The 26,072-nt window shown below is 34.6% G+C and overlaps 1 protein-coding gene across 2 annotated transcripts in view; it reads left to right on the top strand.

Annotated features, from left to right (window-relative positions):
* ZNF148 (zinc finger protein 148) overlaps positions 1-26,072 on the top strand; it is a 109,396-nt gene that overhangs the window by 54,677 nt on the left and 28,647 nt on the right. For both annotated transcript variants that reach the window (XM_033130720.1, XM_033130729.1), the window contains exon 5: positions 22,665-22,790. In XM_033130720.1, the coding sequence (XP_032986611.1) occupies positions 22,665-22,790 (126 nt within the window). The remainder of the gene's footprint in view (positions 1-22,664; positions 22,791-26,072) is intronic.

Below are 26,072 nucleotides of genomic sequence, written 5' to 3'. Positions count from 1 at the left end.
ATAAAGTTATTGTGAACATTCTTGTACAAGTCTTTTTTCATTTCTTTTGGGTATGTTTTTATAGAAGTTAATCATTTGTCTTTATTTCATTTGATCTGGTATCTATCTATCTTTGCATCAGTGTTACACTATCTTGATTGCTGTATTTTTTATAGTAAATATTGAAGTCAGGTAGTGTAAGTCTTCCAATTTTGTTATTCTTTTGCAAGATTGTTGTTACTATTCTAGGTTGCTTGCATTTCTATATAAAATAATAGAATCAGCCTTTTTTTTTTTTATAAAAAGAACCAACTGGATTTTGATTGGATTGCACTGATTCTGTATATTGAGTTGATGAAAACCAACATTTAAACAATACTGGCTTCGAATCCATGAACATGATACGAGTGTATCACTACATTTATTTACATTTTCTTACATTTATCTTAGTATTGTTCTGTAGTTTTCAGTGTAGAGTTTTGGGATATATTTTGTTCAATTTGCCCCTAAGTATTTCATTTTTTGGATACAATTGTAAATGATATTTTAAAAAATTTCAGTGTCATAATTGTTCATGACTAGTGTATCTTAATTCTTTTTATATTGACTATATAGCCTGTGACCTTGTTATAAGTACTTATTAGTTCTAGTAGTTATTTAGGTTTATTCACTGTCATATTGTCTAATCATGTTGTTCATACATTTTACATCTTCCTTTCCAATCTATACGTCTTTTGCTTTTTCCTTCCTAGTTGCATTGACTAGGACGTCGAGTACAGTGTTGAATGGAAGTGGTAAGAGTAGCTAATCTTTGCTTTGTTTCTGACCATTAGGGGATTGTATTCAGTTTTTCACCATTAAGAATTATTTTAGCTGTAGGTTTTTGGTGGATGATCTTCAGTAGGTCGAAGAAATTTTCTTTCTAGTTTACTGAGCTTTTTTTTAAACTATGAATGCGTGTATACCTTCAAATGCTTTTTCTCCATCTATTAGATGATCATACGATTTTTTCCTCCTTATTAGCATAGTGAATTACATTGATTTTCAAATGTTAAATCAATGTTGCATTCCTGGGATAAACATGTGTCATCCTTTTTATGTTGTTGGATTCACTTTACTACTTCAAAATTTTTTCCCTGTGTTTGTTTATGAGGGTTATTAGTTTTGTTGCACTTTGTTTTAGGTATACTGGCGTCATTATAAATGAGTTCGGAAGTATTGCCTCTTCTATGTTCTGGAAGTGTTTGTGTAAGATTGGTATTACTTCTGCCTTACATATTTGATAGACTTCATCAATAAAGCTAACCTGGGGCTGAGTTTTCTTTGTGGGAAAGGTTTTAATTCCAAATTCAATTTTAAAACATATGTAAGGTTACTCAGATTTAAAATTTTTTTCTTGAATCAGATTTGATAAGTTGTAGTTTTAAAGGAGTTTGTCCATTTCGTGTTAATTGTTGAACAAAAATGTTCATGATATTTTCTTATTTTTTTTTATTGTCTAAAGGATGTAGATTTTCTTCTTATTCCTGATAGTAGTAATTTGTGGTTTTTTTTCTTGATCAGTCTGGGAAGAGATTTATCAGTTTTACTGGTCTCTTTAAAGAATCAAGTTTTGATTTTGTTGATTTTTTTTTCTTCCACTGTTCATTTTAATTTTCATTTATCTTTGTTTCCTTTCTTCTACTTTTTAAAAAATTTGCCCTTCTTTTCCTAGCTTTTTAAAGTGGAGGGTTAGATGACTGTTTTAGACCTTTCTTCGTTTTTGATGTAAGCATTTGAAGCTCTAAATCTTCCAACTTCCTTTATGATTTTTTTGACCCATGAATTAATTAGAAGTGTTTTCCTTAATTTCTAAATATTTTGAAATTTTCCAGATATCATTTTGTCATTGATATTTAATCACTGTGTTTAGAGAATGTACATTGTATCATTTCAGCCCTTTTAAATTTATTGAGACTTGTTTTGGGGCCCAGCATAAGATTAGTTGGTGAATATTCTCTATTCACTTAAAAAGAATGTGTATTCTGGCTGCCCTTAGATGGGTTATTGTAAATGTCAGTTAGGTCAAGTTGGCTAGATATATTCTTCAACTCTTTTTTATTAAAATTTATTGGGGTGACATTGGTTAATACCTTATGTAAGTGTACAATTCTATAATCATCCGAATATTGCATTGTGTGCTCGCCACCCATATTCTAGTCTCCCTCTGTCACCATATATTCGGCCCCTCTTCAGCTCTTTTATACCCTTATTAATCTACTTGTTTTCTAACAGTTAAAAGTTTGTTTGCAGAAAGACCCAGTTCAAAATTATATGTTGCATTAATTGTCATGTCTCTTAAGTTTTCTTTAGTCTGTGTTAGTTTCTAACTTCAAAAATTTTGTAATACTTGAAAATTACTGACCATTTATTCTGTAGAATGTCTCTAAGTTTGGGTTTATCTGATTTTTTCCCTTTTAATAAGATTTAAGTTACTACGTTTGGCAGGGATATCACAAAAAGTGATAGTGTGTTCTCTCTCCATTGCATTGTAACATGTGGCACATGGGTTTTATTGGCCCTATTCTGATGATGGTTTACTTTGATCAGTTATTAAGGTGACGTCTGCCAGGTTTTCCCATTGTAAAGTTAATCTCATACCTTATTACACTTTTTAATTTGTTCACTTATTTATTTGTATCTATGAATTTAGGAGTTTTATTGTCATTGGGTTAAAATCTATTATATGATTATTTTATGCTTGGTTTAAGGTTTGGCCAATCAGAGCCTCTTCAAGGTGGCTTCTATGTTCTTTTGACATGTCCCATCAATCTTTAGCACTTTCTTGCCTTCTATCACGAAATATTCTAGGCTTATCTTGTAATTTTCCTCCCTCAACCCTGAAATCAGCCATTTCTCTGAGGAGTTCTGGTTCATTTTAGTGGAGAATGGTAGTAGAAGCCAAGATCTGCGGGCTCAATGTGCTGCTTATTGCTGTGGGGGTAGTAGCTGCTCCCAGGCCTGTCAGTGGACAAAGCCAGAGAATATATGTATATTTATAATTATGTACATTTATATGTATAGATGTACATCCATTTACATTTATAATTATCTTCGTATCAATATGTTTCCTCATTTTGGCTATTAAAAATAAAGCTGCTATAACCATTCATGTGAAGGTGTTCATGAGAACATAAATATACGTATCTCCAGGATAAATAACCCATCATACCCCTACCACCAGATATAATCACTCTGACATTTTGGTATATGTACACTCTATGCTTTTTTTGATATGCATAACATGTATTGGATCATGTTGCTTTTTTTTCACACTTTTACCAACTTTCTCAAGTCCTTATTCTAATGCATATTTTTTTTAATGTCTGCTTCATAGTCCATATTTCGGGATAATCCATAATTAAGTTCTCTTACTACTAACAGATAATGATAAATTTGAGCAGATTCTGAGAATGAATCAGTTGATATATACCCAATGGGCAGAATTGAAGATTTGTGTAACATTGCTCTTTATACTGCAACATAAAGGCATGAGAAATTATATTCCTTCTTACTTATGTGTTCCTGCTGGTAGAGCAGAGTGGTGAAGGGCAAGTCTTGGGATCATGAATATACATTTTTGAATTAGAGGATTTTGATCTAGGACAATATGATCCAAGTCTCCAAAAGTATGAAAACTTAAGCTACTTGGCCTTCTTCATTTCTAGATTGTGTACTAAAGCCCTTTAAAAATAGATATTGGGGGCGGCCGGATGGCTCAGTTGGTTAGAGTGTGAGCTCTCAACAACAAGGTTGGAACTGATGGGCCCTGGAGAAACACACTGTTCCCCAACATTCCTCAATTAAAAAAAAAAAGTGTCAAATTTAAAATTAGAAAATAAATAAATAAATAAAATAGATATTGAACATATTAATGGTTTTCTTTTGTTTGTTCATTTACTTGGAAGTCACAAAAAACTTTATTTCATATTAACTTTTTTTGTTAATTCAAAATAATTGAGTTTTCTTAAATTGTTAGTAACAGTTTAGGTTTTGTAGCCTATATAAACTCCCCAGTATTTTGTGGCAATTGAAGTAAAAGTGTTTCATTTGTGATAACTGCTGATTTTCAGGATTTGTCTTGATCTTACTGCTCTAAATGAGTCACCCAATTCAATGGCCCTATCTTTTCAACAGCAGTCTATAGGCCAACTTTTGAATTGTGTATAGTTTACTCATTAGAATATTGTTTTTAATATATGAGAAATTTAAAATAAAATTTAATAAAATCAGTATTTCAGTTCCTTAGTCTTATTAGCCCCATTTCAAGTGCTCAGTAACCACATGTGGTTAGTGGCTTCTGTATTGGACTGTGTAAGATAAAGAACATTTCCATCAGCGTCACAAGTTTTGTTGGATAGGTACTGTTAGAAAGCTTTTCAACTCAGAAATTTATTTCAGAAACTTGAAAAAAATGTATTTGATTTATCCTTTTTATTCTTAGATCCACTCAAGAGGAATTGGGAAATGATAACTCTTTATGGTCTTTATTTTTCCAGTTTGATAGCAAGCATGTTGAAGACAAAAGACATGTCTGTATTGACAAAATGGAGCAAATTGTGATTCATAATGATATCTGTCACCTTTGTTTTCTAGAAAAATATTGGTTTGTATCACTTTAGTGAAAGGATTTTATAAATAAAGTGCTATTAAAAAATCATGTTCTAGTTATATTGATAAAATAAAATGTAAAGTATTTCAGGTATTTATAAATCCTAAAAAAGTGTATTTCAGTGTTCATGTAGCATTTTATTTTAGTCACAAATTTCTGTACTACAAAACAGCAAGAATAAAATTGTAGGCATACTTTCATTTATATTTATGATTATTTTGTTTAATGCCTAGGAAACTCAGAATGTATTTGCCCATTGGTATAAGAGCTCTGTTTTGTTTTTTAGTTTTTAAATTTCCTTAAATCTTGTCATTAGTTTAAGAAGGCTTATATAGATGTTTTCCCAAATACATCTTGCCCCAGTTAATAAAGACCTAATAGGCTGAGGCTAGGAATTTACATTCTCTCTGTCTCTCTGTCTCTCTCTCTGTCTCTCTCTCTGTCTCTCTCTCTGTCTCTCTCTCTGTCTCTCTCTCTCTCAATATATGTATATAAATAAATAAAATGGGTGACTTTTCCGCTTCTATTTTTAAAAAAAGGAATCATTTTACTCATTTCAGTGATTTTAAAATACTTTTGCCACATATTTTGTACTCTGATTTATTGCAGAGTTGGACTGCATTTATTGGTAACAAATGATCTTTCACAGTTGTCCTGGAACGGGACAACTCTGTTTGGCTTAGTATGTATCTGCTTAAATAGTCAGTGATAGGCTGTGTTTCACCCTCTCTTTTTGGCTAACTCCCAGCTTATCTCCATTACATAGTTTACTTTTTCAACAATGTCTTATTAGTTGTAGCCAGTTCTTACTATCATTGCTTTTCTATTCAAGTTCATTTGAGGGATTCAGAAGTAGTATCGGGGCTATGTGTTGAAGAAGTGCTTCCCCCCCCCCCCCCCCATTCAATTACTTTCTACTTCAGCATACTCTTCGGAAATCATTTTCAGAAATAGATTTATAGATGAGCTCATTTTAAGGTGACTAGATAGTAATTTATATTAACTTTCTAGGGTTTTTTTTTAAAAAAAAACAAGATTTTACTCCCATTCTACATGGCTCCTTTTTTTTTTTTTTTATTTATTGGGCTGACAATTGTTAGTAAAATTACATAGACTTCAGGTGTACAATTCTGTACACATCATCTATAAATCCCATTGTGTGTTCACCACCCAGAGTCAGTTCTCTTTCCATCACCATATATTTGATCCCCCTTTACCCTCATCTCCCACCCCTCACCCCTCTTACCCTCTGGTAACCACTAAACTGTTGTCTGTGTCTATGAGTTTTTGTTTCTCATTTGTTTGTCTTGTTCTCTTGTTTTTGGTTTATATACCACATATCAGTGAAATCATATGGTTCTCTGCTTTTTCTGTCTGACTTATTTCGCTTAGCATTATACTCTCAAGATCCATCCATGTTGTCACAAATGTTCCTATATCATCTTTTCTTACCGCCATATAGTATTCCATTGTGTATATATACCACAACTTCTTTATCCATTCATCTATCGAAGGACATTTTGGTTGTTTCCATGTCTTGGCCACCGTAAACAAAGCTGCAATGAACATTGGAGCACACGTGTCTTTATGTATAAATGTTTTCAGATTTTTTGGGTAGATACCCAGGAGAGGGATTGCTGGGTCACATGGTAATTCTATTAGTAATTTTTTGAGGAACCTCCACACTGCCTTCCATAGCAGCTGCACCAGTCTGCATTCCCACCAACAGTGTATGAGGGTTCCTTTTTCTCCACAGCCTCTCCAACAAATTGTTACTATTTGTCTTGTTGATGATAGCCATTCTGACTGGGGTGAGGTGATATTTCATTGTGGTTTTTATTTGCATTTCTCTGATGATTAGTGATGTTGAGCATTTTTTTATATGTTTTATATTTGCAATTTGTATGTCCTCTTTGGAGAAATGTCTCTTCAGGTCCTCTGCCCATGTTTCAATTGGGTTGTTTGTTTTTCTGTTGTTGAGTTGCATGAGTTTCTTATATATTTTGGATATTAGCCCCTTATCGAAGGTACTGTTTGCAAAAATCTTCTCCCATTCAGTTGGTTGCCGCTTTATTTTGTCGATGGTTTCTTTTGCTGTGCAGAAGCTTTTAAGTTTCACAGTCCCATTCGTTTATTTTAGCTTTTACTTCCCTTGCCTTTGGAGTCAAATTCATAAAATGCTCTTTGAACCCAAGGTCCATAAGTTTAGTACCTATGTTTTCTTCTATGCAGTTTATTGTGTCAGGTCTTATACTTAAGTCTTTGATCCATTTTGAATTAATTTTGGTACATGGTGACAGATAGCAGTACAGTTTCATTTTTTTGCACGTGGCTATCCAATTCTCCCAGCACCATTTATTGAAGAGGCTGTCTTTTCTCCATTGTATGTTTTTTGCTTCTTTGTCACAAATTATCTGTCCATATTTATGTGGTTTTATTTCTGGGTTCTCAGTTCTATTCCATTGGTCTATGTGTCTGTATTTCTGCCAATACCATGCTGTTTTGATTATTGTAGCCCTGTAGTACAAGCTAAAGTCGGGGAGTGTGATACCTCCAGTATTGTTCTTTTTTCTTAAGATTGCTTTGGCTATTCGGAGTCTTTTGTGGTTCCAAACAAATCTGATGATTATTTGTTCTCTTTCTTTAAAAAATGCCACTGGGATTTTGATGGGGATTGCATTAAATCTGTATATTGCTTTCGGTAATATGGCCATTTTAACTATGTTGATTCTTCCAATCCATGAGCACAGAATGTCTTTCCATTTCTTTGTGTCTTCAATTTCTTTCAAAAATGTCTTATAGTTTTCAGCATATAGGTCCTTCACATCCTTGGTTAAGTTTATTCCTAGGTATTTTATTCTTTTGCTGCAATTGCAAAAGGAATTGTTTTTTGTATTTCTTTTTCTGAGATTTCATTGTTAGTATATAGGAATGCAATGGACTTTTGTACGTTGATTTTGTAGCCGGCAACTTTACTGTATTCGTTGATTGTTTCTAATAGCTTTTTGGTGGAGTCTTTAGGGTTTTCTATATATAGCATCATGTCATCTGCAAAAAGTGATAATTTAACTTCTTCATTCCCAATTTGGATGCCTTTTATTTCTTTCTCTTGCCTGATTGCTCTGGCAAGGACTTCCAACACTATGTTGAAAAGCAGAGGTGATAGGGGACAGCCCTGTCGTGTTCCTGAACGTAGAGCAAAGGGCTTCAGTTTTTCACCATTAATTATGAGATTAGCTGAGGGCTTGTCATATATGGCCTTTATTATGTTAAGGCATTTTCCTTCTGTACCTATTTTATTAAGTGTTTTAATCATAAATGGACGTTGTATCTTGTCAAATGCTTTTTCTGCATCAATTGATATAATCATATGATTTTTGTCCTTTACTTTGTTTATGTGATATATCACATTGATGGATTTGCGGATGTTGAACCATCCTTGTGCCCCAGGGATGAACCCCACTTGGTCGTGATGAATAATCTTTTTAATGCATTGTTTTATTCGATTTGCTAGAATTTTGTTTAGGATTTTTGCATCTGTATTCATCAGAGATACTGGTCTGTAGTTTTCTTTTTTTGTGTTGTCCTTACCAGGTTTTGGTATCCGGGTAATGTTGGCCTCATAAAATGAGTTAGGAAGTACTGTCTCTTCTTCAATTTTTTTGGAAGAGTTTGAGCAGGATTGGTATTAGATCCTCTTTGAAGGTTTGGTAGAATTCACTAGTGAAGCCAACTGGTCCCTGACTTTTGCTTTTGGGAAGGTTTTGGATGACTGATTCAATTTCGTCACTGGTGATCGATCTGTTTACATTTTCCAGTTCTTCATGGTTCAGCCTTGGAAGGCTATATATTTCTAAGAGCCTGTCCGTTTCTTCTAGGTTATTGAATTTGGTGGCATATAGTCCTTCATAGTATTCTTTGATGATCCTTTGTATTTCTGTGGTGTCCGTGATAACTTCCCCTTTTTCATTTCTGATTTTGTTAATTAGTGTCTTCTCTCTTTTTATCTTAGTGAGTCTAGCCAAGGGTTTGTCAATTTTGTTAATCTTTTCAAAGAACCAGCTCTTTGTCACATTAATTTTTTCTATTGTCTTTTTGTTCTCTATTTCATTTAGTTCTGCTCTGATTTTTGTTATTTCCTTTCTTCTGCTGACCTTGGGTTTCACTCGTTCTTCTTTTTCTAGTTCTTTAAGGTGTAACATGAGGTTATTTATTTGGGATTTTTCTTGTTTCTTGAGATAAGCCTGTAATGATATAAATTTTCCTCTTAAAACTGCTTTTGCTGCATCCCCAAAATTTTAGTAGGATGTATTTTCATTGTCATTTGTTTCTATGTATCTTTTGATCTCTCCTCTAATTTTTTCTTTGACCTAGTCGTTCTTTAAAAGTATGTTTGATCTCCATGTATTTGTGTTTTTTCCTGCTTTCTTTTTGCAGTTGATATCCAATTTCAAAGCCTTGTGATCAGAGAATATGCTTGGTATGATTTCAGTCTTCTTAAATTTGCTGAGGCTGATTTTATGTCCCAATATATGGTCTATCCTTGAGAATGTTCTATGTACACTAGAAAAGAACATATAGTCTGATGTTTTAGGATGAAGTGCTCTATATATGTCAGTTATGTCCATTTCATCTAATGTGTCATTTAGGGGTGGTATTTCATTATTTATTTTGTTTGGATGATCTATCCATAGGTGTCAATGATGTATTTAAGTCCCCTAGTATAATTGTGTTTTGGTCAATTTTTCCCTTTAGTTCTGTTAGTAGTTGCTTGGTATATTTTGGTACTCCCTGATTGGGAGCATAAATATTGATGACTGTTATGTCTTGCTGTATAGTCCCCTTTGCCATTATGAAATGTCCATCTTTGTCTCTTGTTATCTTTTTCACTCTGAAGTCTGTTTCATCTGATATCATTATGGCTACACCTGATTTTCTCTGGGTACCATTTGCTTGGGTGTCAATTCCACCCTTTCACTTTGAGTCTATGCTTGTCGTTGTAGCTGAGATGTGTCTCTTGGAGACAGCATATGGTTGGGTTTAGTTTTTTGATCCAGTCTGCTACTCTGCCTTTTTATTGGTGAGTTCAGTCCATTTACATTTAGGGTGATTATTGATACGTGAGGATTTCCTGTCATTCTATCTTTATAGTTTTTTGGTAAGGCTGTGTCTCCATTGTTTCTTTGCCTTTTTGTCGTTGTCTATTATTTCTGTGTGGTGGTATTCTATGATGTTTTCCTCTGTTTCTTCTTTTATTACAGTATATATTTCAGTTCTGGATTTTTTTTGAGTGGTTACCCTTAATTTTATGTAAAAGAAAGTTTGGTATTTAGAGTATTACATTTTCTTCAGCACGCTTACTTTCTCCATTCCCATATTCTGGTTCAGGCCTTTACTCTCCCCCTTTTTATGTGTTGGTTGCCACAAATTGTCCCTGTTGATGGTGGTCAAATAGCCTCCTTTAGTATTTCTTGTAGTGCAGGTCGTGCATTAGAAAATTCCCTCAGCTTCTGTATGTCTGGAAAGGTCTTTATTCCTCCTTCATATGTAAAGGATATCTTTGCTGGATATATTCTTGGCACATAATTTCTCTCTTTGAATAGTTTGAATATTTGGTTCCACTCCCTCCTGGCTTGTAGAGTTTCTGCTGAAAAATCTGATGATAATCTAATGGGCTTTCCTTTGTAGGTTACCGTCTTCTTTTCCCTGGCTGCCTTGAGGATTCTTTCTTTGTCGTTGATTTTAGACAGCTTCAATACAATGTGCCTTGGAGAAGGCCTGTTGGGATTGAGGTAATTAGGTGTTCTATTTGCTTCTCGGATTCAAGGATCCAGTTTTGTCCACAAGTTTGGGAAGTTCTCATCAACAATTTGTTTGAATATATTCTCTGTTCCCTTCTCTCTTTCTTCTCCTTCTGGTATGCCCATTATTCTTATATTGCTCTTTCTGATGGAGTCAGAAAGTTCTTGTAGAGTTCTTTCATTTCTTTTAAGTCTAAAGTCTCTTTCTTCTTCCATCTGTGTAATTTCCAGGTTTCTATCTTCGATGTCACTGATTCTTTCCTCCATCTGGTCAACTCTACTACCTAAGCTGGTTATTTCATTCTTGATTTCTTCTATTGAGTTCTTAATCTCCAGAAATTCTATTTAGTTCTTTTTTAAAATTTCAATCTCTTTCGTAAAATGCTCATGTTGCTCTTTGTGTTTCTGAGTTCGTTAAACTGCCTTTCTGTGTTTTCTTGCACCTCGTTGAGTTTTTTCAAAACTGCAATCTTGAATTCTCTGTCATTTAAGTCATATATTTCCATATCTTTAAGTTCCTTTTCTGGAGACTTCACTTTCTTTCTGAGCTGTCTTGTTGCCTTGGTTATTCATGGCAATTACTGATTTATTATTTCTCTTCCTAGACATCTACAGGAGTGGCTTCTGCAAAAGGTTGATAGGAAGAGGTCTTTCGTTTTCCAGTACTTGTTGTAGAATGTTTTATTTTCTCTCCGACTGCAGCCTTTTTTTTCTCTCTCACACGGTAGTGCTATGTTTTCTCTGCACTATTCCAGCTTGTCACACAATGGGGGGATTCCCTGGGAGATGGGCTTCTCCTCTGTTAATAATTCGCCTGGGTCACAGGGCGCAGTGTCCGTGTGGGTATGCGGAGAGCTTTCGAAGTTCCAAAGCTCTTCCTGCACCAGATTCAGAGCCCGGATGTTTCAGCAATTCTGTTTACTCCTGCAGGGATCCGCCCAAATAGGTGGGGCCAGGGGCGGGGGGAGTTGTGAGCGGTGGCCCAGAGCAATGGCAGCGACCACCACCACAGCCAGTCCTGCTTCCACAGCTCCCTCCCCTCTGCCGGAACTAGTTGGGCTGCGAATCTGTGTCTGCGGTCCACAGTTCTCAGAACAGCAAATATTCTGTTCTTTTGATCTGACACTGCTACTGTTACGCTTCTAGCACTGGGCAGGTGGGGGCGGGGCGAGCTCTGGGAGGGTAGGGAGGGGGCGGCTAGTCTCAGTGCCTAAGGCTGCCGTTCTCTCTGTGGCTGTGATGGCTTAAACCACTTAAACCATCGTTTTCAGCTGCCTTCCCTCATCTTTGCTCCGAGGTTTCTGCCGTGAGCGTTGGGTTCATCCATGTTATATGCTGCCCCCTCAGCCCTGTGGGCCATAAGTGGAGCCCTAGCAGTCCGAGTTCTTCCCTCTCCCGCAGCTGCAGTAGTTCCGGGATGCACTGAGCTAGGTCTGCGTCCTGCACCCGCGTGGCTCAGTCTCCACACTTCTCCCTTCCTTCCTCCCCCACTCATGGGATTCGCCCACCTTTAGGTGAATTCAGTAGTGGGTGTCTTCATCTTGCCTGCCTGCTGTGCAGGGAGTCCTTTGTGGAGTTATTGTTGTTCGATTAGTTATAAATTCCAGGGGAGCTTTACAGAGGCTCACCTCACTCCGCCATTTTGATCTGTTTCTGAAAACCTCTACATGGCTCTTAGAAAGTGGCCCTATTTCATAGGAATCAATATTTTAGCAGAAAAACATGGAGTGAGTAATCCTGCTTCATAGTTTTTTCTGGTGAGTCATGTTGTTGCTTACTGTTACTGATTTCAACTTACCTGGTAAGTAAATGAATCAAGGTATCTCTTCTAGTGAGTTGTTTTAGGGAGCTAATCCAGAATGGTCTGTTTTTCAGTTATCCTCCTATGTTCTTAAAGTAGTTTAACTCAACTTACCCTCCCTTCCCTTAGGTGGACATAAATTGTTCATAGAAGATTTATTTCTAGATGATTAATAACATAGCCAGTTTCCTAACATTTTCAATATAGTTGTCTGACGTTTGATGTCTAATTAATTGATCTGGATTTATGAAAGAGTGGTACTGAATGGGAGTTATACTCTCTTACTTAGGTCTGTGGTGCACAAATGGAAATCATGGACAAGGCTATGATAGAATTAGCCTCTCTCAGAGACGTCTAGTTTGTTTTTTTTCATAATTGTATGACAGTTTATTGTAAAAGGACTACATAGACATTGTAAAAGAATAGAAGAGAACAGAGTAAAAATTCCTTGTTTCCAACATGCCTGCTCTCATTCCAAAGTGATAACTAATATTGATATGCTTGTGGAAATTTTTTATTTATGAGCAAACATACAGAATGTGTGTGTGTTTCTATATAACATGTTTTGTCAGTTTAATGTATAGTTTGTGAAATATCTTTGTTCTACATAAATTAGGGGATGCTATTTGTGTGCTTTTGAAATTTGCATTATTCAGTAACAGAAATTTTCATGTTATTGCATATAAACTGGCTTATTTATTTTACTGACTGATTAAATGGTGTTCCTTATTTTACTTAACCACTTCCCTATTGATGGATTTTTATGTTATTGCTAGATTTGTTTGAATGCAATAATGGTGAAAGGATCATGCTTAAATACATATAGACGTAGATCTCTATATGCAAGCGTGTTCCTTGTATCTATACACTTGCACATTTGTAACACCTTTTCTCTAGGTGTATGTCTTTTAATTGAATATGACATTCATATAGAAAAGTGAACATGCTTGTGTAACCAAGTATCCGGATCAAGACAGAACAGCAGCAGCGTGCCAGCGGCCTTCCTCCTCTTCTATCTCTCTTAGACGCACCCCTCCTTTAATTAAAGATTACCACTGTCCTAACACTTTTATCATGGTCTATTAGTTTTAACCTGATTTTGAATTCAGTAGAAATAGAATCATGCACTATCTACTCTATTGTCTGATTTCTTTATTTTACATTGTTTATGAGATATATCCATGTTATTGCATGTAGCAGTAGTTTATTCTCATTTCTATATAATCATCAGTTGTATAAATATATCAAAATTTATTCATTCTAGTGTAGGCATTTAGATTATTTCAATATTTTGGCTGTTATGTAAAGTGCTGCTGTGAATATTCTTGGATGTGTCTTGGTGTATGTACGTACTCAATTTCTTTCTGTTGGTTATGTACTTAGGATTGAATTTGCTGGTATGCATATTATGTTCAGCTGTAGTAGATACTGTCAAAAGTTTTTCTTAGTGGTTTTGCCAATTTATACTAATTGCTCCATGTTCTTGATATTTGGTATTGTCAGTCCTTTTAATTTTAGTCATTTTGGTGGTTTGACAACAGTATTGCTATGTGATTTTAGGTTATAGTTCACTGATAGCTAATGAAATTGAGTACCTTTTTCGTGTTTACTGGCAATTTGGATATTATTTTTGTGTGAGGTGCATGTTTACCTTCGCCCATTTTTTAAAATTAGGTTTTTCACTTACAGATTTGTAGTAGATCTTTATTTGTTTGATACATGTATATATGTATGTGTGTGTGTGTGTATACATAAACATATGTATACACACACACACACACACACACACACACACACATAGCATATAGCAGTTATCTTTTCCACTCTGATTTGCCACTCTTTTGATAAACAGAAGTTAATGTTAATAAAGTTCAATTTATAAGTTGTTACTTTTGGTAGTGTTTTGTGTATCCTGTTTAAGAATTCTCTGCCTGCCCAAAGGTCATGAAACTATCTTCCTTTGTTATCGTCTAGATGCTTTTATGTTTTCTTCTCCTATTTAGATTAATAGACCATTTAGAATTGATTTTATGAGATGTGAGATAGGTATCAAGATTTATTTGATGTCTTTTTTTTCACTTATAGAAATTGTTTTACTTTCACTTTGCTGGCTTAATGTTTCAGTTCTTAGAACAACTTAGTATATTAAGGTGATGATAGCGTTTTCTTTCATTAATCATAGGGATTTATATTAAGACTGGACTTAATATCTTTTTAAGATTATGAAGTAACATACTTGTTGAGAAAATATAAAAAAATTTAAAACTGAAGAAGATAAAAATTACTGTAATTTTACTACTCTAGGATAATAACTACTGACATTTCATTGGTAGCATTTTAGTGTTTCCTTTTTCTGTTTGTTTTTGTGTGTGTATTTGTATGAAATTTGCTGCATATGTATTTGTATGTTTGTATAAAATTGTAAAAGTATATTTATCTGCATATTACATGTTTATCAGTTAACCTTAAACCATGAGCATTACACTATGTCTTTAATATTATTCAAAAGTAAGATTTCTGTCATATAGCTGTATTGTAATTTATCTATTATTAGATATTAGACTGTTAGCACTTTTTTACTATCATATAAATAATGCTGTGATGTTATATGTAGACATTGTTGTCATGTGAGATTATTTCTTCAGTATAGATTTTTTAAAGCTCTTAGTATATACTGGCCAATTTGTAGTTCACAAAAGTTGACCAGTTTATTCTTCCTTTGGTAGTATATGAAATTCCCAACTTAATGTCTTTATAAATGATCTAGAGTAGGAAATATGAAATACAATTTCTGAATTTGTATATGATGTTGAGAAAGACAATGGGACTTGGTCTTGGGTTGGGAGTGGAGAAGAAAATGAAAAGATGTCCTTAGACAGGAGATTGAGATAATATAGCATATTATTGAAAGACAGGGAATTTGGATGGAGGTTCTGGTGTGAAAGGAAAAATTTATTTTTAGCAGTATTGAGTTTTAGATAATAGAATGTCTAAGAGATGTTCCGTAGAAATTGGTAATCCTCTATATCTAAGCAGTTACACATCTATAATTGTATAATAATTAATAACCATAAGTATTTGCGTAGAACTTGGTGGTTTTCAAAGTGCTTTTCATGTAATCTCATTTGATATTTTGATGTGTATGAGCTGGATATTATTACTAGCACTAATTAACTGATGAGGAAATTATTATGATAAGTGGCATCAATCTACTGTATACTGCTATGTACTGTAATTGATGCTTTATGTATATAATCTCTTAACTCTATAGAAATTCCATGAGGACCATGTCCTCTATTTTTCAGGTGAAGAAAGTTCCAAATGATTAAATTTTAGTTGTTTAGCCTAACACTGCTAATATTACTATGGAATTAGATTGTGTTTCATTTAACTCCCAATGCTTTTCTTGTTTTGCCGTACTACTTCTGGAAGCCAAGTTTGCCCAGATAGTAATTGGAAGAGGTGGGATTGAAGCTCAAAGTCTTTCGTTTCACGTAACTATTGTTGGTGTTTTGTCCACTTTATTTTAAAAATTCTTTTCTTTTTCTTTAGTAATAGATGTTATAGAACCACTAGAAATTCTTTCCATATTCTGGTAGTAACCAGACTGTAGTTCATATATGGAAAAATAAAATATACTTAATGCAGAAATAATTTTTAAATAAGTTTGGATAATTTAGATTTATTAAGCAGTTGTAGTAATGGAAATAACACTGGATTAAAAGATTTAAGATCTTGATTTAAGTCCAAGTGTTGAAACTTAATAGCTTGGGTAAGACACCTCCCTCAAGTCTTAGTTTTCTTATTGGTAACTTAAAGATTAAAAAAAAAAAGAATTTCACAGATCGCAGTAGTTAGGATCTCAGTTGCTAGATTTGAAAGATTTGTTTATATTTTGGTTTCCCCTCTTAATGGGATTTTAGACAAGTAACTTAACTTTTGTGGGCCTTATTTTTTTCAGTTTTAGAATGGGATAAAAATTCCTCACAGAGTTATTGTAAGATGAAATGCAATAGAGTACAGGCTAGAGGCCATGGACCTCACTCCTCCAGCGGTCCCCCCAACTATCTTCTCCTAGCACCTCGGGCAGTGCTTGGCACATACCTGGTAAATGTTAGGTACGTCTTAGTTTGTTATGCTGAGGAGGAGGAATCACAAATTTGTAGACCACCATATACATGCGAAATATTTTTAAAAACAGCTTTATGGAGGTATAATGGATACACAAAAAATCTACACATATTGCATGATGCTTGATGCATCATGATTCATGATGTAATTTGATAAATTTGAGTGCTAAATATTTTTGTAGTTAGAAATATACAAATTTAGAGTAGTTTTTTAACTTTTTATTTTGAAATATTTTAGATTCATAAAAAAGTGGCAGAAATAGTACAAAGTTCACATAAACCCATCACTCAGCTTCCTCTAATATCAAAACGTATTCAACCATAGTACAGTTATCAAAACCAGGAACTTAATGTTAGTAAAGTGCTATTAACTAATAGTTTTACAGACGTTATTTTAATTTGTTTTTCCCCTAATGTCTTTTTTCTGTTCCAGGATTCAATTCAGAATCCCATATTTCATTTAGTTGTCCTGTCTTCTTAAGTCTCTTCTATTCTGTGGCAGTTGCTTAGTCTTTCCTTATCTTTTATGACCTGAGACTTGATGAATACTAGTCAGTTATTTTGTAGAATTTCTCAGTTTGCGTTTGATGTTTTCTCATGGTTACACTGAAACTGCATTTTTTCACAGTTCCACGGAATCGATGTTGTGTTCTGCTCAGTGCACCGTATTAGGGACTACAAAGTGTGGATATGTCTTATTACTGGTGATATTAACCTTGATACTTTGTTAAGGTGATATCTGCCAGTTTTCTCCACTGTAAAGGCGTTATTTTTCACTTTGTAATTGACACATATCTTAGAGGAGATACTTTGAGTCTGTTTAAATATCCTGTTTCTCCTCAAATTGTTAACCTGCTGATTTTAGCATCCATCGGTGGACCCTGCATTAATGTGTTTGCCAAATTATGATTTTGTATTTTCCTCATTCTTTCTATATTTTGTTAGTTGTAGCTGACCTTCTCTCCCATTTATATTTTTCAGTTTATGTCAGTATGGATATTCATTTTATTCTATGAGTTACAATCCAATACTGTGATTTATTTGTTGTTGCAGTGTTCCAGTTTTGCCCATTAGGAGCTCATTTATACTGGCTTTTGTGTCCTTTTGATATGCGCTGGTCCTTTTTCAGGCACCACAAGATGCTCCAGAGTCATCTTATATATTTTCCCTTTCCCCACCTCTGGAATCAGTCGTTTCAAGGAGCCCCAGTTCCTTTTATTTGGATAGTGATATTTAGAAACTAAGGTCTGGGTGCTGTTGTGCTGGATGTCATTGCTTCTCCCCGATCGCGGCACGTAGAGCTAGGAAATGCGTGGATGCCTACCACCCTGCACGTGCACACTCTTCTGTACTAATGCATTGTGTTGGAGGGGCCCAGGCATCTGTATTAAAAGAGGTTGAATGGAGAAGAGGAAGGGGATGCAGAATACAGTTACGGTGTGCCTAGATTGGCGGTTCTCAGAATTTCTGGTCTCCCTTTACTCTTAAAAAATATTGAGGATTCCTAACACCTCTTGTTTATGGGGGTTATATGTGTCAGTATTTACCATGTTAGAAATTAAAACTTGAGAAATATAAATTTTTATTAATTTATAAATAACAAATCCTCTTATGTTAACATATAACATATTTTTAATGAAATGTAACCCTGTTTTCTAAAACAAAGAATTTAGTGATAATTTGTTTTACAATTTTACAGATTTGTTTATTGCCTGGCTTATTAAAAGATAACTTGATTCTCATATATGCTAATAATCCATTCTGTCTGCGGTGTCATCACATGTTAGTTAGCTTCTGGAAAATGCCACTATATACTTGGAGAGAGGAGCGTTAAAAAAAACAAACAGGTATTATTATGAAAGTATTTTTTATCTCATGGACCACCCGAAAGTGTGTCAGGGACCTTTAGGAGTCCCTGGACTAAACTTTGAGAATCACTGGTGTAGATTTGCTGAAACTCTTACAAAATAAAGGTACATACATACTAGAAGGATGGATTCAAAAGAACTGCTATGAGGAACAGGAGAGAACTTAAAATCATGATGTTATGGAAATTAAAAGAGAATTTCCAGGTAGGATGGGGGTGGACAGCACTGTTTCAGGTAAGATAACTTGACCACTTTGTTTGCTTCATCTTACAGTTATCTAAATTATAAGACGGTGATATGGTTACCCAAATGCAAATTCATAGTGAGAAATATCATAGGGCGTAGGCTAGAATGTTTGTTGTGAACTGTGGATCCCTGAACTTTTTCAAAAATCAAAGGCTAGCAATCGACTTTCTCAAACCCTGACAAATGTAGCTTCTCTTGCATTTTTGTATGCAAACGTGGGTCAGGCAGAAGGGCGGGTTATGGCTCAGGAGTCACAGAAAGACCTGCTCCTCCGCCTCGTCCCGCTCTGTGGTTTGGTGAACTGTGAGTTCGAATTCTTCCTGTTGGCTGGTTACATCTAACTGTTCTTGCCAAAACCACTCTGGAAATACACGTGTACACACACACGCGCGCGCAGAGAGAGAGAGAGAGAGAGAGAGAGAGAGAGAGAGATAATACACTTGGTCTTAAATTTCTTTTTTCTGGACTCCATGAATACTCCCAAATATTGCTAAAATTCTTTCTTTAGACAATATGTTTGCAGTACAGTTAGTTATGTTATATCTTTCTTTTTACATTTAAAAACTTGCTATACCTGTGGTCACCTTGATTCAACCTGTTTTCTAGGCAATATTTTGGAACAGATTCCTTCTGGTGATAAACACATTCTTTTTATCTGCTTTTACTCTCAGAATAACCATTTCTCTAAATTTGGGGGCAGTTTTGTCTATATGCTTACTATAGATTAATCTTTCAAAAAGTTTGGTCATAAGAGCAAGTTGTTGGAAGAATTTTGGTCCACGAGAACTTATAGGGGCAGAGAAGTAGCTGGTGGAGTATGGCAGGTTACTTTAGAGAGGAGGTAAAGCACCAGAACCTTGGGGATGGGTAGGAATGGAATCAGTAGTACAGAGTAAAGAGGAAAGCGCAGTGCAGTGATGGGAAGATGAATGAGAATACCAAAAATTATAGTTGAAAATTGAAAGGAACATGCGGCTCCAGAAATGGAGAGGGGAGTTGGTAGGACAGATACTTCTGCCAAGTGACCTAGGTCTTTTCTGTAAAGTAGATAATAAAGACTCTTGAAAGCTGAGGTGGGGAGAATATAATTGAATCCATAGACAACAAGGAGCTATTGTAGATCCCTCATTGGGGAAATGACAAGAAAACAGTTTTATATTAACTTATACGTGGGAATATTTTGGGGAGATGATAATTCCCTAAAGCAGTGAGGTTGATAAGATTAACTGGAGTGGATTGGATGCCCTGGATATGGATGTAGGATATGGAGAATGAAGAGAAAGAAGAATTCAAAATATTCATTGTAAGGAGTTACCTTCTTATTTGGGAGTTGGGGGTAGAAGGGAAACCAAAATTTGCAAACCAAATCAGATGTTTATTCACTGCATATATGTCTGGCAACATTTTAGGTAAATTTACATTTGTTTTATCATTTATTAATATTATTGAGTCTGGAAGAAAGAAGTTGAGAAGAGTAGCAGGTTTGGAAGAAAAAAATAAAAGGGGGAGTATCTATGATCAACTTGCAGTTCTGCTTAAGTCTCTTGTTTCATCCATGAAGTCGTCTGCCGTATGTCAAGTCTCTCACTTTGATTTCTGCTCTTATTCCTTCTACCATTCATTTGGGTTGAGCCTGACATTTGTTGTCTTGAATTAGTTTTGTTTCGTTTCTTTTTTTTTGGGTAGTGCATCAAAATTCTCCATCTACATATTTTAAGACCTTTGAAAAGGAGAACTTATAATTAGAATGTGTTCTCAATATCTAGAATTATGCTCTGCATGTATTAAAATCTCAGTAAATTGAAAGCTTTTGTTGTGTTATTTTAGACTGACTGAGTTTAACACATAGTAGGCACTTAATAGCTGTTGAACCAAAGAAGAATGTCTTATTTTCAGATATCAAGATAATATATAGGTGCATGAAATAGTTAAATATAAAAGTAGAATAGATGGGGGCCAGAAATAGTGAAATAAGTCTTGAAAAAGAAAGAATCATTCTGGGTTCTGGGCTTGTTATCAGAGTCAAGGGAAATATATAGAGGCCTCTTTAAGGTTGGGAAAATAAAGATAAAAAATGAGGAAAACATCAGAATAATTAAGAGATATGTTTTAGAACTTGCAGGAAAGAGCCAGCTTGGAATGTGGAAAGGGGTGAGGAAGCATAACAGCATAGGACTCTTCCATCGTGTAAGGATGCTGGGGAAGACGTTAGATGAATATAGAAGGTAGATATGACATGGCAATCAGAATGCCGTGATCCGCTGATACTGCTGGGTTTGGGTCTGTGCTTTCCCAACGTTAAAAGTCCAAGTACTAATTTGAACACTTTGAGTATACATGGAAATGAGTAAAAGTCTCAGGTACATTAACCTTTTTCTCTGTTTGCATATAAAGGCTCTTCCTTGTTTGTGAATAGCTGCTGATTGCATAACTTACTTGTGCATTTGTCTTGCACTCCGTTTGACACTTTTGCTAAAAAGTGTTCCTCTGTTTCTTATTGCTGCATGTTACATTTTCATGGTTTCTTTGCAATTTGTAAGCTGACAAATAACGTTGGACAAATCTGTCGGAATTACTTTTCAATGCTCCTGTGAAATAGGACAGAGCAATTCAACAGCTGCTTAGATGGTCTATTATCATTTCTCCTTCCCTCATACCCTGCCCAAGTAGTTGTATTTTAGTAAACATCACTTCAGAGATGGTGACATGTCTGTATTCCAAAGCCTTGGTGGTGGTAATTTTACCATTCTGTCCTATGGTCTAAATAATGCCAAAAGGAGCCATGAAGAGTGGTCACTAGTACTATTCCGTAACCTGATAGAAAGAATTATTACCTGAATAATCATTTGCAAAAACATCATGTTTTTGTGCCAGTGTTCTCCTTGATTTGTGATTCTTATAATGCCTACATTTCAGGAATTTATGAAAACTTCCAGTTCCTTATTTTGTCAGTCTGAAGTACCTGGCTTATGTTGCATTTCCTTATGAACCCCTTCTACACAGCTGTGTCTCCCAACTTTACACTAGGAATCCGGAAGATGTTTATGACATTTTTTGCACCTTTTTAAAAGTGTAATTTTAAAAAATGTAGCCATTAGTTCATTGTATTTCCTGGATTAGCATCAAGGATTTTTCCTTTTTTTTAAAGCTTATAAGCAACATAAGTGTATTTCTCACAGTTCGGGAGGCTGGAAGTCCAAGATCACGGTGTGAGCAGGGTAGGGTGAGGGGCCCCTTCCAGGTTGAAGACTTCTCCTGTGTCCTCACATGGTGGAAAGGTGGAGAATTTCTCATGTGTCTCATAGCCTGTTGAGTTCAAAGTTTCTTAGTTTTAAGATTCTTGTGTTATCATTTCAAGGATAGACTGAAAATGTAGCAGTGAGGAATGGATAACTGAGCACCACCACCAGTTCTAATGAGAATTGAGTTACCATCAGTGGTTGTAGAACCTTGGTGTATTTTTTATTTTTTTAGGACCAGCAACTGTGAGAACTGAGATCTAAAGATGGGTAACATTGTTGACATCTTAATGTTTCTTATTGTATTTCTGTATTTATTGTGTAGTTAGCATCACGTCTTGTACATAGCAGCAGCCTAAAATCAGATGCAATTTGGTGATGGTTTGTTGTAGAGGCCGGAAAAAAAAGTGTTGTTGAGCTTAAAGATAATTAAATTTTCATTGTTAGTTTGTCTTCCCTTTCTTTTGATGTGAAGATTACCTTTTAGAATTTTGGGTTGTTTTCCTGGTATTTCGTAAATTGAGAGAAAGCCTACCATGAAGTCTTAAATATCCTATTTATCCCCCTATATTTTATTGACTTTTGGAATGTAACCTTTTTTTATGCTTTTAACTTCAGCATCAGTTTCCTTAAATGTGGGAGTGAAATTGATGTTACTCTCTTGACTTCTTTATTCTGGTAGGTCTTATAAACATCTTTACCCAAGACTTCTTTAACCACTTTTTCCAGATAGGTGTTTGTAAAATCTTGGTTTATCCCCAGTTTATGTACCCTTGATTCTTATTTTTCAGTTGCCTATTGATAAACTCTTCAACACTGTTCACTAGCACACACACGTAATCATGGGAGCACCTAGGTAGGTTGTAGCAAATGATTAAACATGCAGTGGCTTTTTGTCGCAGTGGACTTTTGTTTACTTCTAAAATTGGCTTTTTTTTTTTTTTAACAGATAAGTGTAAAGCAGGAAATTACTTTTACTGATGTGTCTGAGCAACTGATGAGAGACAAAAAACAAATCAGAGAGCCAGTAGACTTACAGAAAAAGAAGAAACGGAAACAACGTTCTCCTGCAAAAGTAAGAGAATATATTAAGGTGGTGGTCTCCAACTGATTAATCCTAAACTAGAATCCTAATCTTATGGCAGGAACCTGGCTGGAGCACAAGGCAGCCCTAAAAGTCTAACGTGGCCTAGCAAAGTTGGGAGGTTGCATCAGCTTCACCAGGAGGAAGGAATGCGTGCCTTCATGGAGGTGGTGGGCTATTGCTTTCAATTTTTCCATTTCTCTTTCACCGTGTCTTTTTCCTAAAAACAAAATTTCTTTCCCTGTATCTCTGTTTTGTTTAAAAACTGATGGATGGTAATGCAGTGCCCTGCTTCTCATTCATATTAGTTTTACTTATTTTAATATTATGGTTTTAGGAAAATTCAATACCAATTATTCATCAGGAAACGGTTGTGGGATACCTGTGCTAGAATAGAATGTAAGCTCCATGAGGGCAGGGACTTTATTTTATTCACAGCTACATCCTAAGAGCCTGGGATAGAAGGCATAATAGACCCTCAGTAAATATTTTTTGGGTGAATGAATGGATTAGTAAACAAGTGACCCACTAAATATTATTAGGAATGGCTTGCCTTTTTTCCCCCACATCAGTACAGTAATAGTAGACTATATGTAACATTTTGGTATTCCTAGGAAGCCTGTGCTATGTATTTACGTACAGTTATTTTTCATCTTTTGTTTTGTTTTCTCATATATAGTAAAGAAGGCTTTTTTAAAAAGATCATAATATATATATAACGTGACCTTTTAATTTTGATGGCTGTTCTTGCATTTGTGATTTAAATCATAATCATTATTTATGTGTTTTTGGACTCAGTGGTGTACTGGAGCCAGCTTATACTGACTTGCCAGAGTTGATTACTAAGTTTTCAGGAATTTTGCAAGACAGTGCTAAAATCATTGGTAGCTTAAAATTAGCCATCGTGAGAATATTTATACCATGGAAATAAGCAGTTTCCAACCCCCTGACTCCTTAATCTGTTGTTAAACATTTACATACCAACATACCACTGCTTTTGGGATAGATAAGTATGACTGTTATAGAAAAGTTTGAAAAATATAGAAACTAAAATAACCCATAGTCACATTTCCTTAATTTTCTGCCATATTCCCTTTCTGTTTTCAAATTTGGATGGATGGATGGATTGATCAATAGATAGATTTCCCATATTTTTAACACTTAACGTGGTGTAAACTATTTTTACATTTAAAGTAATTAATGGTTTTTATAAGAATTTTATTAGCTGCATAATAAATTATTTTTGATGTATCACATTATATTCAGTTTACTTTGTTGGAAAATTGTATTCTCTTTACCTTCATTTTAAATCATGCTGCACTTAAATATTTGTATATACATATTCATGCACTACTGAATCAAAGGGCATGAATTTTTAAAAAAGTTTATTAATGTTACTCCTGCCAGAAATGTGCCGGTTACATTGCTTCTTGAAGTGGACCTAAGGTGTGTCTGTCTACACACTCATCAGCGTTGAGTATGAGAGTTTTGCTTTTTTTGTAGCTTAAGATGAGTGTATCAGTATAGTTTAAATTTTAATTTGTTTAATTATTGGTTATACTAATCTTGTTTTTTCCCCACAATTATTGGTGTTTTATATTTCATGTTTTGTGAAATCCCTCCATCCCTCCCTCCTTCTCTTTTCTTGGGGTTAATGTTTTTCTGAGCAATTTATATGATACTTTTCATTGGTTTGTTTTTTATATTAATGAATAAATCAAATTCTTCATTATAGAATAATACCAGGTTTAGAGGAAAAAATTAATTTCTAAAGTGTTTGTAATAGTGATTGATTATGTTACTTTGGGTTCACTGCTGATCTATGAGGAATCTGTTTCAAGGCCAAAAATAACATACCGTGTTTCCCTGAAAATAAGACCTAGCCAGACAGTCAGCTCTAATGCATCTTTTGGAGCAAAAATTAATATAAGACCTGGTCTTATTTTCCTATAATATAAGACTGCGTGTTATATAATTATAATATAATATAATATAATATAATATAATATAATATAATATAATATAATATAATATAATATAATATAATATAATACCTGGTCTAATTTTACTATAATATAAGACTGGGTATAATATAATATATAACATAATATAATATAATATAAAAGATTGGGTCTTATATTAATTTTTGCTCCAAAAGACGCGTTAGAGCTGATTGTCTGGCTAGGTCTTATTTTCGGGGAAACACGGTAATATATGTAAGTTCTACATTTTCCTTGATATTTTATTGCCATATTTTTCTGGTACTATTCTTGAGTGTAATATAGTCTGAAATTCTGACTAAAACTCAGATTATTATCTTCTAGTAGGGTGTTATTTGGTGATATGCTCTAGGTGTTTGTAAATACAGATCAGATTTTTATAGAGTTTAAGCTATTTTGCTTGTCTATTTGAGATAGTTAGATTCATTTATAATGTATTATAATATTTCTAAGGGTTTTAAGTATTTATATGTCTCTGTAGTTGCTAGATGATAGATTTGGCCAATTCCAAGTATATTGTACATAAGAAAATGCTTTGGGGCAGTCTTTTCAGGGAATTCTTAGGATGGTGAAATAACCAGAAATAATATGTGGCAGACGGGTGTGAGAATAACAAAAACAGTTTTTAAATTGTTCTGACATGTTAACATGTACCGACGGAGAGTGGTTGTGGACTGTTTTTAACACAGGTCTGCAATCTCCAGGTGGATGGTTTTTGTGTCTGGAGTCTTAGAACTTTGAGGCATAACAAGTGAGTTATTTTATATTTTCTCAGGCATATGTTTAAAAACTTACACTTCTGGTTTTTCATTAAAGTAACTCTTCCTACCCTTTTATATGAAGAGCAAGAAAAGCTTATCTTGTGTTTATTAATCAATGGTGTTGCTTGTTTTAAATTCCTTAAAAATGTCTTGAAATTTCTCAAAGAATTACAATTTATTATACCAGAGGTTTCCACTCTCCCCCAACCCCTTTCCCAAATCTTGAATTTTGCCATTGGAGTATTTTGAATGTATGTCACCACTGTGTCATGTTAGATTGGGGATCTGTCTAAAACTAAAGTAATGTGATAGACTTTTAGTAAAAATATCAGAGCTTATATACCCATATAAATATGGCTCCTTTCAAGATAAACTTTGTGGTAAGTAGTACATTGTTAGGTCATCTTTAGCTGCCATGGATTTTAAGCAGTAATTGCTGTTTGAGCCTTTGACATATGGCAAAGCCTAGTCTTCGTAAGGTACATTTGATACTTGAAAATTGCCAGAATACA

This window comes from Rhinolophus ferrumequinum, chromosome 2, assembly GCF_004115265.2.
Source record: "Rhinolophus ferrumequinum isolate MPI-CBG mRhiFer1 chromosome 2, mRhiFer1_v1.p, whole genome shotgun sequence".
Taxonomy (NCBI): domain Eukaryota; kingdom Metazoa; phylum Chordata; class Mammalia; order Chiroptera; family Rhinolophidae; genus Rhinolophus; species Rhinolophus ferrumequinum.
Note: the sequence above shows the minus strand (reverse complement) of the source record. Positions and strands in the feature narration are given on the sequence as shown.